This window comes from Podarcis raffonei, chromosome 2, assembly GCF_027172205.1.
Source record: "Podarcis raffonei isolate rPodRaf1 chromosome 2, rPodRaf1.pri, whole genome shotgun sequence".
Taxonomy (NCBI): Eukaryota; Metazoa; Chordata; class Lepidosauria; order Squamata; family Lacertidae; genus Podarcis; species Podarcis raffonei.
The window spans coordinates 5,054,865-5,073,897 of NC_070603.1; the positions used below are offsets into that span (position 1 = coordinate 5,054,865).

Here is a 19,033-nt window from a genome sequence, read left to right on the forward strand (position 1 = left end):
TATATATCCAGAATCTAAATTTACATTGCTGCACCACTGGCTGCTGCCTATTATAGTAGAGGTAAAAGTGAAACACATTTAGTATCTGGGGAAGCAGTGGCAGGAGGAACGGAAGCAAGGTACTAGCAACTGGAATACCTTTGGGGCTAGAGGTTTCTCTCCCTAGGCTACACCACTGACCTGCTCTGCTCCCTACGATGTGTAACATCATTTCAGCTGTTGAGTGGACAGCTGAATCTACAGTCCAGACATTCTTGCTCTACATGGCATCCCAGGTGGTCTCCTGAGTCTTAAATCCAGTCAGAGGAGCCAGCTTATGGGGGGGGGGGGCGACGTCACATGTGCAAAGTCCCACGTGTGACATCAGAATGTTGGGAGGAGCCATGGGTGGAGCCAAACCCGGTGGCCACACAGCTTCAATGGCTCCTCCTTCCCCTCCTCCTGGCATTGCTACTGGCAGGATACTGCTCTGACCCTCCTTCCCCTCCACGGCAGGAGGAAGAGTTGGCCACTGGAGCCACGCCATGGTCAGCTCTATGCTTTGGGATATGAGTATTTACATGCATGCACATTAATGTCACAATGCATCCATTCCTATATTCAGATATTTATCTTCTCAATTGACCCCCACCCCCCGGGAAGGGGGTTGAATGGCAACCTTAAGAATCCTACAGCAGATGTTTGGACACTATACCTTTTTAAAAGCACATATACAACACCTCTTCCACCCCCAAACAAAAAAGAAATAGCGCTTCATGAGGACCTGGTACCCAAAAACAGGCACTGTCCTTGTTATATAGGGATGGGCGCTTACTCCAGGATCTCCTCCTTAATCCGGAAAGCAATGTGTGCATATTTCTTCTCAGGCACCAGCAGATGGTCACTCAACAGTTGCTCTGGCGTTCGGCCTGGCCGGTGTCGCAGGTCCACCGTACTGTAGGGCTTCGGTGACCAGACATGAAGATAGAGAAAAGCCAGGGATGCCATCAGCACCATCAGCACACACAAGGACTTCTGGACTGGACGCATCCTGGAGCAAAGATGCAAGGAGAGAGAAGGAACCTTAGAAAGGCAGCAGCCGCCTGGATTGGGTGAGCAAGGAAAGAGCTCTCAGCCAGGGAGTGGGGAGAAATTTGTTCCATTTGCACTTTAATGGGAAACTACCCAATTCACTCTTCCCAAACCAGTATGTTAAACAACAATTGATGACCTCCTTCTATCGGTCCACAATAGAAAGTGTCCTCTCATATTGTATCACAGTGTGGTATGTTGGCTTGACAGCCACGGACAGAAAGTCTTTACAGAGGGTGGTGAACACAGCACATGGTATCATGGGCTGTCCCCTGAGCCCGCTAGAGAGTGAGAAAAATTCTCAGGGATGTTTCACACCCCAGCCAGCACCTCTTTAATCTTCTACCCTTGGGCAGGAGAAATAGAAGTATAATCAGTCATACCAGCAGGCTAAAAAACAGTTTCTATCTGTGGGCTAAGGTGCTATTGGAAGAATTATTATTATTATTTTTTATTTTGCAAAGCCATGCAGAGGCAGCTGCTCTCCCGCTGGCTGTAAGGCAACTGTTTTGCTGCAATGCTCCGCTGCCAAGCTGAAGAGACCTCGCCCGAGTGGTTTAATGATCCCTCCTGCCCTTCTGGTCATGGGATTAGGGAGGGAGGGAGAGCCTGGGGAAAGAGCCTGGGTGAGCAGGAGAGTGGGTGGGCAACAATAGAAAGCAAGCTGAACAGGAAGGAGCACTTCCTCACTTGCATAGGAGAGCCTCAAAGGCATTGCAAGCCAGCTGCAATTTTGCCTATGGCCCCATCTTAAACCAGGATTTCTCTGTTTAAGAACAAAGCAGATTTGCTTATTTTTTTCCGTGGGTGCCATGGCTAAAAAGTGGCACTTGGAGGCTATGCTATTATTTATTTCTTGAAACGATTACACTGCTTGATTGGCTTTTTTTTTTAACTAAAACTATCAAAGGAGTTTATTTTTCTTTCGAATTTTTGCTCTCCCCCCCCCCAATTTTGCACCCAGGGCAATAGCACCCTGGCTCCTGCCCCCCACATGCTATGCCACTGTTGTGGACCATTCCCTTTCAATGTGAGGTTCATATTTCTTTTCCATACCTGATAGGGAAGTCCCATTAGCCTCCCCCAAGATATCTCACAAACTATTTTGGCCTCCACCTAAAATCCGGGGGTAATTTCATTCAACAAGGAACCTCCAATTTCACTTTGAAATGTCACTTCAGGTCCCAACTCAAACGCCAGTCTTTTTTCATAATGTCACTTAAGGGAGGCTGAAAGGAGGTTGACGATATTTGTTAGCATGAGATATGGCCATCATATGGCATCAAATTTATCTTTCTTTTTTTTAAAAAAAAATGATATTTATTAAGATTTTTCCATTTTAATACATCAAAAAATAATAAAAAAAGACGAAACAAAAAAATTTAAAAACACATAGAATTCAAAGTCCTTATTTTCAATGACATATTTCCCTGACTTCCCCACACCTCCCCCTCTTGTATTCCAATTCAAATTGTTGGTTCAACAAGTTCTTATCCCCAAATTTATCTTTCTTAGTACAAATGCTAGCCTTTGCTGTTCCACTTTCTCCATTATTCCACATACAGCCCCAGTCATCACTGGCTGTTTTTGCCATGCCACTCATTTTCCCCACCTTCTTTTTCAAATTTCTATTCTCTCTCTCTCTCTCTCTCTCTCTGCCTCATCTCTCTAGCTTCTTTTCTGAAAAAGTGTTACTTCTGCTGCTTGTGCCTTTTCAAAAACTTGCTTTCTAAATAATCACCAATTTAATAAACATAACTAATTCCTGCATTCTCTGCAGAAGAAGGGAGGAGTGGAGAGAGAATAAACATCATTGTTCACCTGTAGCAGCAAAATCAGATACCTTTATCTGTCTCACCGACAATAAAACACGACTCTCCCATATCTGTCTCCACAGCCATAGCTGTAACTCTCTAATGATTTGACACCGAAAGTGCACCCTTCCACGTCTGCTGAGACAGACAGATGCCAACAACTATAACTAACTCCGACAGTTCTCCTCTCAGTACTTTGCATCCTAGTCTTCTGTTCCAAAAAGGTGTACAATGACACGTGTCATCACTGGTACAACCCCAAGTCAGAAACACAAAAATATGTCTTATGCCAAATCAGACTATTTTTCATCGGACCAGAAGCAGTTTTCCAGGGTTTCAAATAGAGGAGCTTTCCGATCACCTGCTGCCTTAGGGATGGGGAGTGTGTGGCTCTCCTCCAGATACTGACAGACTACATCTCCCATCATCCCTGACCACTGGCCAAACTGCCTGAGGCTGATGCAGTTGAGATTCCAAAGCAGGGCTACCCAATCTTTTTTAAAACCTGCAGATGCCAGGGATAGAACTAGAAATCCCTGGGTAGCCCACATGGTGCCCTACAGATGCTGTTTGACTCCCTGCTCCCATCAGCCCCAGCCAGCATGGCCCATAGCCAGTGATGGTGGGGGTTGTAGCCAACAACATCAGGAGGGAACCAAGTTGGCCCAGCTCTGATCTGCATGAAAGAAAGCAATCTACCACTGAGATCTGGTCCCTCCCACACTTTGTCCCCTTCAGCCCTGCCTTTTTCTTTTTTTCTTTTTTTTTCTTTTTTAAAAGATTTTTATTAAAATTTCAAAAATTTATATAAAATAAAACAAAACAAAAATACAAAAATAGAAGCAGACAAGTGTAAAAAACAAGTATACTTTCAATCCCTTATTTTCTTGTAACTTACTTCCCCGACTTCCTCATACCTCCCCTTTCTGTATTCCAATTTCTAATTTATTGATTCAGCAAATCCTTTCCCTTAATTTTCATTTAATTTTTGACCTTTCTTTTCTTTTTACTTATCCATTACCGCTAGAAACCACGTAAATTCTAAACCAGCGTCATACTAACATTCATTAATTTTGCAATGTTTCTTAAGATAGTCCTTAAATTTCTTCCAATCTTCTTCCGCTGTCTCTCTCCCCTGGTCTCGGATTCTGCCAGTCATTTCTGCCAATCCCATACAGTCAATCACCTTCATCTGCCATTCTTCCAGAGTGGGTAGGTCTTGTGTCTTCCAATACTTTGCAATAAGTATTCTTGCTGCTGTTGTTGCATACATAAAGAATGTTGTATCCTTCTTTGGCACCAATTGGCCGACAATACCCAAGAGAAAGGCCTCTGGTTTCTTCAGGAAGGTATATTTAAATACCTTTTTCAGTTCATTATATATCAGCCCTGCCTTTTTCTGAAACAGAATGTTCTGCACCCTCTCATCCAAGTGAGTTGTGTGCTTTCCCGAAACATTCCTTGCACCAGTTGCACAGTCATTACTAGAAGCAGCTTGAGTCATATAGGGAAGAGCTACAGTAATTAGTCACGATTTGGCATGTCATCAGTTGAGCAAGATGCATGGTGAGGATACAGGCATTCATGTTTTTGCCTGCACCACGAGATGTTGAAACCGTATTAAACAATGGAAATGAAACAAGTTTGCACCTTGTTCCTGTTCTTCTTCCCCCTCCTCCTTTTTATTTGTGTAGGAGCTACTTTAGTTTTCTCCTACTTCTGAGATATTCTACAATAGTGTGGTAAATTTCGAAATGCATGGGCTCATTGGGACAATCCCCATCACCACACCCTCCAAGAAAGTCCAAAAATGCAGGCAGCTGTATCAACTGATATATGTAAATTTATACATGCATACACATACCCCACTAAAGAACAGCAATCTGTGGCATAAAACCCATTTGATTAGAATCAGCTGACAGTAATAAATTATGGAATAAATTCAACTTGTAGAAAACACTGACCTTTAACAAAAGGTATCAAGCCAGCTGAAATGCAATCTTTGGCTCTTTATTAGAAATACAAAACTGCAACACAAGCAGTCACTAACATGGTGCCATTGTGCTCATTAATATCTCCTATGGTGTCCACGAAAGGTCTCAGTAGCTATTTCCTAAAATCCACAATATACAAGAAACTGTTTACTCATCCTGCTCAGTTTCTATTTGCACTGGCTCAGGAATGGGTGCCTACCCTCCCATCTGTTCTGAACAGAGGAGAGCTGCAAAGAGTGACTGTGGCAGTGGCTGATATGTAGGTGCCATTCCACCCCACTGACGGACCATCTTGTGGCCCTGTCTCTTTTTCATATGGCAACCATTTTTTGCAACCATTTTGTAAAGGACACCCCTGTTGCTTCTTCAAGATACCATATGTGCCCAGTTGCCCACAGAGCTTAGTGGCGACTGCTTTGGCGTATTGTACAAAATTACATATATAATGACTACAATTCTAGGCAATCATACTTATTTAGTGGCAGAAGAAAGAAAGTAGCAGCTAAGACAGAGAAGGAAAAAAATAAGCCATCACCCCCCCCGTGTCCTCCTATGTTGTTGGACTCTAGCTCCCATCAGCTCCCTGCCTTCATGGTCAGCTGTCAGGGATAATGGGAACTGCAGTCTAATGCACGGCAATCATGAGTGAAAATAAGGCACAAGGTTGTGCAATATCTTGATATTTTGAATTACAATGGTTTTTAAACTCCATAGTTCTATCAATTTACTTGTGCATTGCAACCTTCTTCTCGTCTTTTATGGTCATAAAAGCTATCTCCCAAACATTATCATACCATTGCATTACTGTACTACTAAAGTTGGGGGATTTCCAACTGACAGCAATTGCTCATATGACTGCTGTCAAGAAGGAAGCCATGGGCCAGATTGAACTAAGCCAGTACACTAACCGAAGCCAACACAAGGGCTCCTGTGAGCACACCAGGGCAGGGCGGCTTCTTCCACTCTCCTCCCGATCTGCTCTGGAAAACCTCCAGAACAGCGCACTGGGGGAGGAAAGGAGAGGTCGTTCTGTCAGGCAAGCAGAAATGCTTGCACTAATGGAATGATAACAACCGCGCAACACTGAATTCTTCTGGATATGTTCCAAATCTCTTTCAGCAACAATTCCTTATGAGTCCAAGAAGGGCCCTCTTTCGTAAATGATTTGGCACATTTCTAAATAAGTAGAAGAAATGCAAACTTGAAAAAGGAAGTGTTACCATTTCAGCTGCTAGAGTAAGGTAGGAACACAATCAAAGACAAAAGCCTCTGCTTGATTATTAGCCTCACTCGATTCCATAAGCAAGGACCGCCAGTCAGGGCTTGTCCACACTTCTTTTTTTCTTTTTTTCAAAACAAAACAATTTTTATAGGTGTGCTTTTAAAAGGGTATCCGAACTTGACACTTCTGTTTGTACCTGCCTCTCCCTCCGAGGAAAACTTCACCACTTAATCAGAGCAAATGTCAATCAACTGAAGCAAACGTCAAGTTTTCTGTGGATTGAGGTTTGCTCTGATTTTTCTAGGCATGGGACAAGCGAAGTGTGGGTGCACCCTCATTTACCCTCTTTTTCATTAGACATCACATTGACATCACTTCTGCTCTTAAAAAAAGTCCCCGTCTCCTACACCCGGCCCTGGGTGAAGAGGCATTAACTCCCATCCTTGGGGGAGAAAGCAAAGTTGCAGCACTGTGCCAACTGTCCCCAAAATACTGCCAACAATGCCTCACATTTAGGAAATTAACATGGAGGAACACCAGTACAAGCACTAGAGAAATGGCAGTGATCCCTTTAACAGAGTTCTCAGAGTGCCTGTGGGCCTCCTACTGCTGACACATAAAATCAAGACAAGACCATTCATTATGTGCTACTGTAGGGTCAGAAAAGTTTCAGCAAAGCGCAAACTACATGACTGCGAAGCTAGAGCTGGGGCCTCCATAAAGTTGAATGTTAGAAGACTGAGGTCAAAAGGAAATACTTCGTCACACAGCAGGTACCGTATTTTTTGCTCTATAAGACTCACTTTTTCCCTCCTAAAAAGTAAGGGGGAATGTGTGTGCGTCTTATGGAGCGAATGCAGGCTGCGCAGCTATCGCAGAAGCCAGAACAGCAAGAGGGATTGCTGCTTTCACTGCGCAGCAATCCCTCTTGCTGTTCTGGCTTCTGAGATTCAGAATATTTTTTTTCTTGTTTTCCTCCTCCAAAAACTAGGTGCGTCTTGTGGTCTGGTGTGTCTTATAGAGTGAAAAATACGGTGGTTAAAACTAGGGAATTCACTTGTATAGTATACAGAAATGGCCACTAACTTGGGTTGCTTAAAAAAGATGACAAATTAGACTAATTCATAAAGCTATGCATGACTACTTGCCATGAGAATGCATATTATCTACCAGTATTGGAGAGCCCAGGACCTCCCATTGCCTTAAAATAATCTTACCCAAGGGTGTTTTCCCTCCTTGGGAGTGGGGCACCTTTCACACATTATTATTCTGTCCTGGAAGCAGCATTGTCCTGCTTTCTCATCAGATTTTGCCTAAACTTCTAGTGCATCTGAAAGCTCATACTTTTTTCTTTTCTTGAAAATCCTGTTAAGTGCATGAAACATTCCTTCTTAACTAACATCCACAGCACTGAATCAAAGACAGTTATAGCACACAAAGTATAATGTGGTTATTACATAATTTGAATGCAGAACCTACAGCAGCCAAGAAATATATCTGCACTACAGAAAACAGCCTTTGACAGGGAGAAAACAAGGATTCTACAAAGATTCCTGTCATAGTGGCCTGGTTTCACACATCATAGTGAGTCTAACCATGGCTTAGCACGCTCTCCAGAAAGGAGACTGTGGCTATTGTACTTTGCTCCACCTTGGTCATTCTGCAATTGAGCCATCCCAAGCCATGGTTTGGCTTAGTGTGTCATCTGAACTAGACCTAGTGAGAGAAAGATACTGGGGCACTTCAGCTGGTTTGTGGGGCTGAATCACAGTGTAATCACAGACTGGCCTTCTTTAGTAAGGCGAGGTCTTCTACCTCCCTGTTTTATTTCAAGCAAGTGACACTGGAGGTGAACTGTGAATGGGAAGGTCACACAATCTTTCCTGGAAAACCTTACCTCAATTCCAGGTATGTGGATGCAAACTGTGGTTACTGAAAAGGGGAAGAAAAGAACACAAGATCAAGACCTGTAATTAAGAAAGAAGTACTAGGCAAAATCTAGCCCAAATTGATCAGAAAGTTATCAAAAGGTTGTGTTCTATGCCTGAACTCCCATCATTCATCTTATCAGTGATCTCTGCTCACAAAGTCAGTTATCTCTTCAAATGCAGAGATGCTCGTCATTATTTTACCACATCCTGCCCCAGCTTTGTGCAAAGCAGCTCTAGCCCTTTGAAGCCAACAACCCTGCCCAGCTCTGCCAGAAAGTCACACACCAGCAACATACAACCCTCCTGCCTTGGAAAACTACAATCAAGAAGTGGGATGTAAATGTTTGAAATAAATAGAGGGGACATGAAAAAAATAGACATGCTGCTCCTTAGGTAGGTCCATTTTAAACTTGGAAAATTGTGGCAACAGACCAAGGATGAGAACTCAAACTCCCATCAGCCCCAGCCAGCATGGACAAAGGTCAGAGTCAGAGATGATGAAAGTTGTAGTCCAACAACATCCAAGGAGTCTCAGGTTCTCCATCTCTGCAACAGAAGGTGCTGGTGCTAATTCAAACATCTCTGGTTTGTTCTAGGGAAGCATCCTGATTCACCAAACACATCTCCCCTAAACTTTTTACAGGTAACCAGGCTGGGTCTGGTTAACAAATAAATAAACAGGCACATGCACACAGTGGTGGACCTCAGACTCCTCCTCTCCTCACCCTTTTCAGCAACGTAACAAGCCCTGACACTGACCCATGGAACCCAGGATGTGCTCAAGGAAGAGAGAAAGGCACCCTGCACATGCTCAAAGGCCATTTAATCTCCAATTGTTTCATGAGTTTCCTGGGCACAACTTGGAACCATGTTCCAGGTCTAAGAGCCAATTCATACATGTCGCTTAAGTTGCCACCATAGTCTTAAAAAAAAATGATCTTAACTTCCTTTCTTCATTCAAAATCTACATTAGAAAATACCTCTCTCAAGCAATGTTAAAGATGTTTGAAAGAAAACAGTGTGCAAGCTTTTGCCTTCTCCAGAACTATTACAGTATTCAGTAGACAGAAAGGGAGAAGCGAAATGACTGGTGTTGAAATCATGCATGGAGTCTGAATTTCGTCAGAAAGACCGTGGAAGGAGGTTGCAATATTCAAATGAGGCTCTATTAGGTGCTTTGCAGGGCTTCTGGGAAAAAGAAGCATACAATGGTTGACACTCCAATTTTTAGAAATATAAGATCCAGCTGTTAATCACAAGTGTATCATTTTTTACTTTTGCAAAATACACAGGTTTCCTCTCACCAGTCTTGGTTTTTTTTATCATAATACCTGTATAGGAGAACTCAGAAGCTCGCATGCTACTTGTAGTATCTTGTTTGGCCTAATAAGGGTATTGCCCTAATGTGGATTTTGGATTTTGGATTTTCTTCTTGTGGGTCAACACAACTACATTTGCAAGAACGGTGTTGGAGGAGCAGAGAAGAATTTGCCATGTAATGAGCATTCTGTCCAAACTTCAGCTTCACATTTGCATTGCAAAGCATTACAAAGAGTCTTGTGTTGAAAAGCAGTGTGGGAGGGACCTGCAAAAAGACAATTTGCTATGGAGAATGCTACATTGATGCTACATTTCTACATTTAGAACAGGAGCCTGTTTGTTCAATCCATCTTTTCCTTCAAATATTTTTCTTTCTCTTCCTTTCTTCCTTCCGCAAAGAAAACCACCACCAACTCTGTTGGGCAACTACTGTACAAGTCTTTCTCTATCCCGGGGAATATTATTTTGGCAATCAGGGATACTGAGGTTCCAGACCACTTTCCCCCACAAAAACAGAGTACCAGCCATCAGGAATGTTATCCAGGATGCTGGACCACATACAGCTACCAAGTTTTGCCACTTGGTCCTCAAACACCATTATTTCAAAAAGACAGGTAAATGGGCAACACAGTATGCAAACATATACATGGCTATTTTAGAACACTTACTTCTGCTTCTGCCCACAAACACCTCCAAGTTATATTGATGACATCTTCATCATCTGGACCCATGGGCAGGAGACTGTACAGTACTGTACAGTTGTACCTCGACTCATGAACACCTTGGGAGTCAAACGTTCCAGCTCCCAAATGATCAAAAACCGGCAATCAATTTTCCGGTTTTTGGACGTTCTTTTGGAAGCTGAACATCCAACGAGGCTTCCGATTGGCTACAGGAGCTTCCTCAGCCAATCAAAAGCTGTGCTTTGGAAATCTAACGTTTCGGAAGTCAAATGGACTTCCGGAATAGATTCTGTTCGACTTCCAAGGTACGAGTGTACACTAGGACTAGTGAAAAAATATTCACCTCACCATCAACCCAAGCATAGACCTGTCCACATGCAGGTTCGTTTTATGGATGATACTGCAAAACTGCATAGTAGACAAATAGACACCAGCTTATAATAGAAACCAGCTGACTGCAAAACATGTTTGCACACTTCTTGCTTCCATCCAAAGCATAACACAAGATCTTCCATCTATATCCAAGTCCTGGATTCAGCCACATTTGTTCCAGCTTGTTGGATGGGGATGTGCACTTGAAGGATTTATATTAGACATTTGCTACAATGAGACACCACTCAGACAACACCATTACAGGATGTTAACAGGGTATGTTTCTTCTTGACTAACCCAATCCCATTAGTTGCTCAGAATCCTGCTGAGACAATTTGGTTTTTCTGCCTCAGTGGAAGGATTGCAAACAGCAGTCCTGAATCAGCATATTGGTCCTTGTCCAAAATACTGACCTTGTTCCAGAACCCTGGGATCTTCCTATTGTTTGGGTCATCACCCACCCTTGGTGAAGGCCATGACTACAGTTCAGGGCAGTATGAACAAACATCATGTGTGAACGTGCAGGGAGTAGGGCCTCATGACAGCCTGCCAGAAAAAAATTACCACATCATCAGGAGTTCACTCACCGGCTTATTTGCCAAAGTGATACATGCCATCAACATTTGCCTTCAGTACAGGACAAACATTGAAATGCACACAAACTGGTCACAAATCTGATGCAATAAATTGCAATATTCAGAAACCAGTGGGATAACATTTCAGCTTTATGGGACAAAGGCATTGCGAAAGGAGACTGAATGTAATAATAATAATAACCCACCCATCTGGCTGGGTTTCCCCAGCCACTCTGGGCAGCTCCCAACAGAATATTAAAAACATGCTAAATCATCAAACATTAAAAATTTCCAAAACAGGGTGAAATAGCTGAATTAGAAAGTTATCAAGACATTTGGCTCTATCAGTTGGGTTTGAATCACAATGTTTCCTGTCCCACTAAAGGTAGGGATAAGAATAGCAAAACTGGGGCGATTATCACCAAACTACCGCTGAATTGTAGCTTTGCCTATCACAAATTTTATACAGAATTATCAGAGACAGCACTTTTTGCATCTCATGGTCATTTGGTCCCATTTTCATGCACACCCCAGTATGCCCACGTGAGTCCGAGTGTGGGAGCAGGATGGAGGGAGTCTGGGGGCTCATCCACATCGCCATTTGCTCCGCTGCTTCCCCCCCGCCCCCCGAGGAAACCTGATCTTCAGCCCTGAACAAACAGCAACAACTTAACAGCTTGACTGTACAAAACCTCTCAGCAGTTTACAAAAAAATAAAAAGATAAAACATACAATTATGAATAAAAAAGTAACAATAATAATTTAAGGCCAATGCATACAGAAAGCCATCAACTGACTCCACAATAATTCATCACAAATCTGCAAGAGTAGAATATGGTGATTTGAGGTTCTTTCAGGATTTAATATGATATCTATCGAGATTCGTTATCTGTGTGGGGTGTGCATGCATGTGTAGATGTACATACTTTGCTCTCAAGAAGCAGAAAGAGAACAGATTGCTACAGATTGTAGAGGTTACTTTGCACACAAAAATAGTAATAATGGGAAAATTACTGTGTATACTGAGAAACTACAATTAAGTGATGCTTAATTTAGCAATAAAGTCAAAATATGACTCAACTTTGGTCACCCCCCCCCCGTTCCCAGAATGGCCAAGGCATCAGACTCTACTCCTTTGAACATCTCACACACTATGACACTTTTTGACATTGCAATACAGCAGTGACATCTTGGCAAACTGATTATTGCTCTGTCCTTTCTGAGACAGATTTCATTAAGTTCTACTATATTAGAAGTCAAAACACAGAACCTTTTGAATATAAAAATTGCTAACCTTGAGCGCCAGTACTCATCAAATAACCAAATTGTTGTTACATTTTTAGTTAATAAAACATTTAAAATACCTGGGACGAAAATCTGCACTGGTTCAGTCACAAAAGCAATGCACAAAAATGCTGGAAGCTGTAGTCCAGAAACACCGGGAAGCCATCACATTAGACACCCCTGATCTGGAAGAATCCACTGCAACATTGAACACTATTCAGAAACTTCAGCTGGTGCAGAATTTGGTAACCAGGTCGCTCATTGGAGCAAGGCAGTTTGAGCATATTACACCAATCCTGGTTGAACTGCACTAGCTGCCAATTAGTTTCTGGTTCCAGTTCAAAGTCTTAACTGTCTCAGGACTACAATTGCTCAAGGTCTGCCTCTCCCCATATGAACCTACCTGGACGCTATGATCATCCCCTGAGGCCCTTCAAGGGCCTCCTCCATGAGAAATCCGGAGGATCAGTGGCATAGTATGGGTTGCCAGCCCCCGGGGCACAGCCCCTTCCTGCAATCCAGTATTAAACCCCATCATTGTTACTAATGAACTTACAAAGTGAAAAAACCTGCATGCCTAGTTCATTTCATCTCCATTTAAAGGCAGAAATTGTATTTCTTAAAATTGTGTATTGCTCTCTTCCTGCTCAAAGCAGCACCTATGGGATGCCCAGGCTTGCTCCCACTGGGGTGGTAGCAAGCTCAGACCTGCTTAGTTCCATAGAAACAATTACATTAGCACTTGCAGTCCATTTGCTAGCCGCGCCTGAATTATTAGCAGGCACTGCTCAATTCTCAAGGCAGCCTGTTCTTTTTTTAAAAAAAATGTATTTTTAATTAAAGATGTCTTGTTTACAAAGTATGTGCAATGTCTCTTTTTCCAAGGAACATTTTCTACAGGTTGGTGTGGTGTTTGCCTCCTAGGTGGGTCATAAGGAAAGGGTTAAATGAGTGTGATGTGATTGGCCAGTGAGAACCTGAGGGGAGGAGGTGGAGTTAGAGAGAGAGTTGGTGGTGTGTGAAAGTCAGTTGAGAGTTGGGAGTTGGAGAAGGAAGAGGGAGGTTGAGTCTGTGGGTTGGTCGAGTTGTGTGGTGAGAGAGTGAGAGGAGCTGTTAGGTGGAGTCAGATAGATAGTTGGGATAATCAGTTTGAAGTTGTTAGTTGTTCATGCCTATAAAAATAAACTTGATTATTTGTTAATGTTAACAACTGTCTGGACTCCGTGTGTACCCAAGAGAAACGGGTTGGTGGCAGCCAAGAGGCAATCACAGTGGTGGCACAGGGATCAACAGACCATCAAACGTCCGGGGACCCTTTGTGATCGCCACAGTCGGTTTCATTTGTTGAGACATTACATTAGGGGGGGAAGGGGGAAAGAGGTGGAGGGGGCCATGGTGGGTGAGGGTGGGGTATCAGCCTGTTCTTTTTTGAAAAAGTCTCATTTCACTTCTCTTCCATGTTTGTTTCAGCAGGTACTAGTCATCTGCACCCATTCTTTCATATAATCACTAATAACCCCCTCCTCCTTCCTACGTGCACTAAGAACCACACATACACACCCTCTGACTCCATCCATATGCTTGCACACATGGTTCAAACTGTACATGGTTCAAAATGTAAGCTCCACCAAGTTCAAATACAATTGTGTCCAAGCCTGAAATCTTATACAAATTCAAGTCAGTGACAGCACACAAAGGGATCCACAACAACCCCTTTAAGCAATTAAAAGTGGGAATTTAAATCCCATAGGCTTCCAAGGGGTAACACTCAAAATGTTGGTTCTTCTGACCTGCTGGATTTCTGCCTGTCATACATCGGTTAAAGGTACATAAACTCTGCCAGGGGGGAAAAGGTGCCAGTCTTTATGCTCAAGGTTACCTTGCATATACATGATGGCACACATACACGCCCACAGCACCCTCAAACTCAAAGCCTTGCAGGGCTTTAAAACCCTAACTGATCTGGGAGAATCCACTGCAGCATTGCTGAAGCTAAGCGGGTGCAGTTGAGTCCAGATCAGTCCCCTGGGTGGAAGATCACAGGAGCCCAGTTCAAAAGTTACACAATACCAACCTAAGTTCCCTTGGGTAGAAAGAGCAGAAATAATAACAAGAACATCTGCAAGGAGCTGCTATCCCATGCCCCAACTTGTCATGCATGTCCCAGGCTGCACCACCTGGTGTCCTCAGGCACAGTGATGCATGCCAAAAGACACACATCTTACAGACTTTCACCAGAGGGTCGACATGCATTGTATTAAGGGCGTGGCTACTCGGCTTGGCTCCACACATGAATTTGTCTTACGAATAGGGCTAGGGGAGCCCAGCTTGGGTATGAGCAAGGTATTCTCATCTGTTTCTCTGCTTTGCTGGATTTATGAGCCCCAGTATCATTACTGGGACTGGTCCGGATTCTTTTCTTGCCTCTGGGTGCCTTTTTAGGTTCAAAACTAAGATAAAATCTCAACAATTACTGTGTCAAGTTCAGTCATCTTCCTCCCTTCCACTTGATAAACGGGATCCTGACAGAACAGATAAGCTCCAAGTTTGTTAATTATTGCTTATCTCGCAGTTCACATTCTTCTGCTTTCCAGGTTAAAAGAACAGTTAATAAAACAGTTAATAAAATGCTTGGTTTAAAACAAGTTAAAATCAATTAAAACTCAGTTGAAATCTGTGGAGCTCTGGAGCTGGCTGCCCTTTCAGGGACTGAGCAAGGTATTAATGTTTGCGGAAGAGCAACAGCTATGGGGCCGTGCATCTGCTTTGCATGCAAAGGCCTTAGGTTCCATCCCTGGTATCTCCAGGCAGGGCTGGAACGCTCCCCTCTCTGAAACCCTGGAGCACTTCGGTTAGTCAGTCTCAACCGTCCTAAACTTGAGATATTTAAGGCAGCTTCCTGTTTAATGAACAAAAATATTTTCTAGTCTGTTGTTGACATCAGAAAGGTGAAAGTTATTTATAAATGATGGAAGTTTGAGGTTGCGTGTAGGACTTTGAGATATAGCGGTTAAGATTGTCTGAAGAAAGAAGAAAGAAAATTCAGAGTCCTTGTCTCACACAGAAAGTGGTGAACCCTCCCAGCTCTCACCTGGGAGCTTTCGTTTCTTTTTCCAGTTTCTCACTCAGGGTCCCTCCATCCATCCACCACCTTCATGTGTGTGTAATCCTGGAACCCAGTAATGGCCCAGAGCAGAGGACACCAAAGGAAAAGAAAAGAAAAGAGAAGAAATAAGATAAAAAGGAGGGACATATACAGTATTTTTCGCTCTATAAGATGCACCAGACCACTAGACGCACCAAGTTTTTGGAGGAGGAAAACAAGAAAAAAATATTCTGAATCTCAGAAGCCAGAACAGCAAGAGGGATCGCTGCGCAGTGAAAGCAGCAATCCCTCTTGCTGTTCTGGCTTCTGGGATAGCTGTGCAGCCTGCATTCGCTCCATAAGACGCACACACATTTCCCCTTACTTTTTAGGAGGGGAAAAGTGAGTCTTATAGAGCAAAAAATACGGTATATGAGAAAAGAAAGAAAGGGAAAATAAAAATAAAATGGGACTTTTGAATTTTTGTTTGTCAGTTGCCCAAAAAAACCTATTCAAAACATTCACTCCGTTAAGCAATACTTCCCCAGTCTTCAGACCCATATGTCTCAAATGCATTCCTTTTCAAACAAAAAGTCCAAAAAGGGGTTCTCTAGTTGTTGTTACTCACAAATATCAGCAATGAATTTTCTGTAATCAAACCTATCAGCTATGTCAGGGACAGTTCCAGAATTATGAAAGCCATCTCAGCTTCTCATTTGATCCCAGAATGTCCCTATTTCCCCTGCGAGTGCCGCTGCTGCCGAGCTCAAAAAAGAGGAAGATCCGGCACTTGTCCTGAGCAGCCGAGGAGGCAAGGGAGCCCCTGTGGCCTCTCCATGGCCACTGCTGCTGCCCCACTTCCTTGGGCAGCTCATAGCAGCTGCTAGAGAGCAGACGAGAAGAGGCTGCCACTGCCAAGGCCCAGCCCTGTGTGAAGTGCTGGCTCTGAGGGGCAGGCAGAGGGCAAGGGCCTCCCTGGGAAGGAAGAAAGGAGGAGCAGAACGGAGCGCAAGGAGTCTTGATTTTTAAAAAAAACAACAACAACTTTGTGCATCTACGTCTAATCTTGCCCCTTTGCCCAGCATGGACAAAGGTCAGAGTCAGAGATGATGAAAGTTGTAGTCCAACAACATCCAAGGAGTCTCAGGTTCTCCATCTCTGCAACAGAAGGTGCTGGTGCTAATTCAAACATCTCTGGTTTGTTCTAGGGAAGCATCCTGATTCACCAAAGACATCTCCCCTAAACTTTTTACAGGTAACCAGGCTGGGTCTGGTTAACAGATAAATGAACAGGCACATGCACACAGTGGTGGACCTCAGTCTCCTCCTCTCCTCACCCTTTTCAGCAACGTAACAAGCCCTGACACTGACCCATGGAACCCAGGATGTGCTCAAGGAAGAGAGAAAGGCACTCTGCACATGCTTAAAGGCCATTTAATCTCCAATTTTTTCATGAGTTTCCTGGGCGCAACCATGTTCCAGGTCTAAGAGCCAATTCATACATATCGCTTAAGTTGCCACCATAGTCTTAAAAAAAAAAGATCTTAACTTCCTTTCTTCATTCAAAATCTACATTAGAAAATACATCTCTCAAGCAATGTTAAAGATGTTTGAAAGAAAACACTGTGCAAGCTTTTGCCTTCTCCAGAACTATTACAGTATTCAGTAGACAGAAAGGGAGAAGCGAAATGACTGGTGTTGAAATCATGCATGGAGTCTGCATTTAGTAAGCCTTCAGAAAGAACATTTAAGCACTCTTACCACTTAGTCATGGAGAATCCTGGAAATTGTCATTTGTTAAGGGTGCTGAGGGGGGTAAATCTGAGAAGTCAGCAACTTTAAACTACAGTTCCCAGGATTCATGACTGTTAAGATTGCTTTACATGTTTGGTGTGGATGTGCTTGCTGTTTGCTTCATCCACACTATACATTAACACACATTTTAAACACATGACTTTCCCTAAAGAATCCTGAAACCTTAACAAGCTACAGTTCCCAAGATTTCGGAGGGGGAGCCATGTGTCCTTGGAAGGTGGTGGACTCTCCTTCCTTGGAGGTTTTCAAGCAGAGGTTGGGTGGCCTACTGTCATGGATGCTTTAGCTGAGATTCCTGCATTGCAGGGGGTTGGACTAGATGGCCCTTGGGGTCCCTTCCAACTCTATCATTCTGTGATTCTATGACTGTACAGGTCAGCAATGCAGCTGAAGAATGGAGGTCAACCACCAACTCCAAATAAATGGCAGCAACATCCTCCAAAGTTCAGGATCCACTAAAATTAAAAAGAACACATACAAATGAAAGTAACCCATTACCAAGTCTGGGGTCCCAGCTGATTGAAGTATCAGAGGTGGGAGGAAGAGAATAAAACACTGAGATCCAGGTAGGAGAATAACAAGAACAGATAACTGCAGTATAGAAATGGGAAGAGCATGCCTCACAGCTGCAAAAATAACCAAGGGTTCACTACTGCAAAGTACAAAAGAGCTATTTGGCTATATGAAAAGAATAATGAGAGGAAATCCGCAGTTCGAACTTCCCTTTCTTTTGCAGAAATAGACTCTGGAACTGGGTAAATTAAGGAAGCTTGTTCAAAGAGTCCTTCCAACCTCCCACTTATGCTCATCAAGAAGTATCGGCAGCCAGTGACTGGGCTGTGTGACAGCCCCTCCACCAACCTGAGGAGATGCTGAGGATTGTCCTATCAGCCAGCCCTTGGGTCTTCATCTGCTGTTGCTGAATGCCACGTAGGCTCTGAGCAAGACCTCCCTCAACCAGGATGTGATTATGGATGAGGAAGCCGATTTGGTTTGTTTCCCTGGGAATCAAACAGCCAGGACAGAGTGCAGCAGTTATATTTACATGGGCTTAGCAGGGTGGTTGTGGAACAACTCCTAAATAAGCACCACCTCATCCTTTTCACTGCACATAGAAGCCTAACAAACAAACTGTTTATTTGCAACCTCAAACCCGTTTTGCAGGTCTCTTCTCTGTGGGCAGCCTGACTCCTCCCCGGCTTTACCTGGGAGTAAATCCCACTGAACTCAATAGACTTCCAAATCAACTTGCTTGGGATTGGGCAAAAGGGGAGGGGGGAGAGAGAGGAACCTTAGCTAACTTTGCAAAGCTTGCAGAGGCAGCTGCATGCACCTTTGCCTTTTGTGGAGAATGGCAGCACGAGAACGGGCCTTTTCTGCAGTGGCTCCCCATTTGTGAAATGCTCTCCCCAGGGAGGCCCGCCTGGCACCTTAATTGCATATCTTTAGGCACCAGGCAAAGACGTTTCTCTTCAACCAGGCATTCAGCTGATTAACATTCTATGGCTTTTAAAATGTGTTTGTGGGATGGGAGTTATTGATTTGTTTCTGGTTCTGTTAGATAAAGGAATATTTATAATAATATAAAAGTGTATAAGCATATATCATCCTGATATTAATCATCCCAAAATTAAACAATGAACAGTTACAAATGGAAAGGCCTGGGAGGGTGGAAAAACCAGGGCTGACCAGGTATCCCCCCTCCCATCTTTCAAGTTGTTTTCATATTTGTTTCCATAAAATTGGGGAATACAGAAACTTTGAGGGGGGATATAGTTACCCCCAGTTTATACCCCATCTGGACTTCCAATCGCTATGAACAGTTCCAAAAATGTGTTTGGTTGCCCATTACATGCCATTTTATAAT

General features: G+C 43.4%; 1 protein-coding gene across 6 annotated transcripts in view; it reads right to left on the reverse strand.

The window, feature by feature from the left end:
- Window positions 1–19,033, reverse strand: part of B4GALNT1 (beta-1,4-N-acetyl-galactosaminyltransferase 1) — a 37,897-nt gene that overhangs the window by 16,642 nt on the left and 2,222 nt on the right. For 2 of the 6 annotated variants that reach the window (XM_053370930.1, XM_053370936.1), the window contains 2 exons: window positions 15,358–15,435; window positions 815–1,030 (listed from right to left, as the gene is read on the reverse strand). In XM_053370930.1, coding sequence (XP_053226905.1) covers window positions 815–1,030; window positions 15,358–15,410 — 269 coding nt within the window. In that variant the 5' untranslated portion in view covers window positions 15,411–15,435. Of the gene's footprint in view, window positions 1–814; window positions 1,031–12,346; window positions 12,442–15,357; window positions 15,436–18,027; window positions 18,202–19,033 lie in introns of those variants that run through there. The other 4 variants (XM_053370961.1, XM_053370952.1, XM_053370945.1 and 1 more) reach the window with 3 other exon arrangements.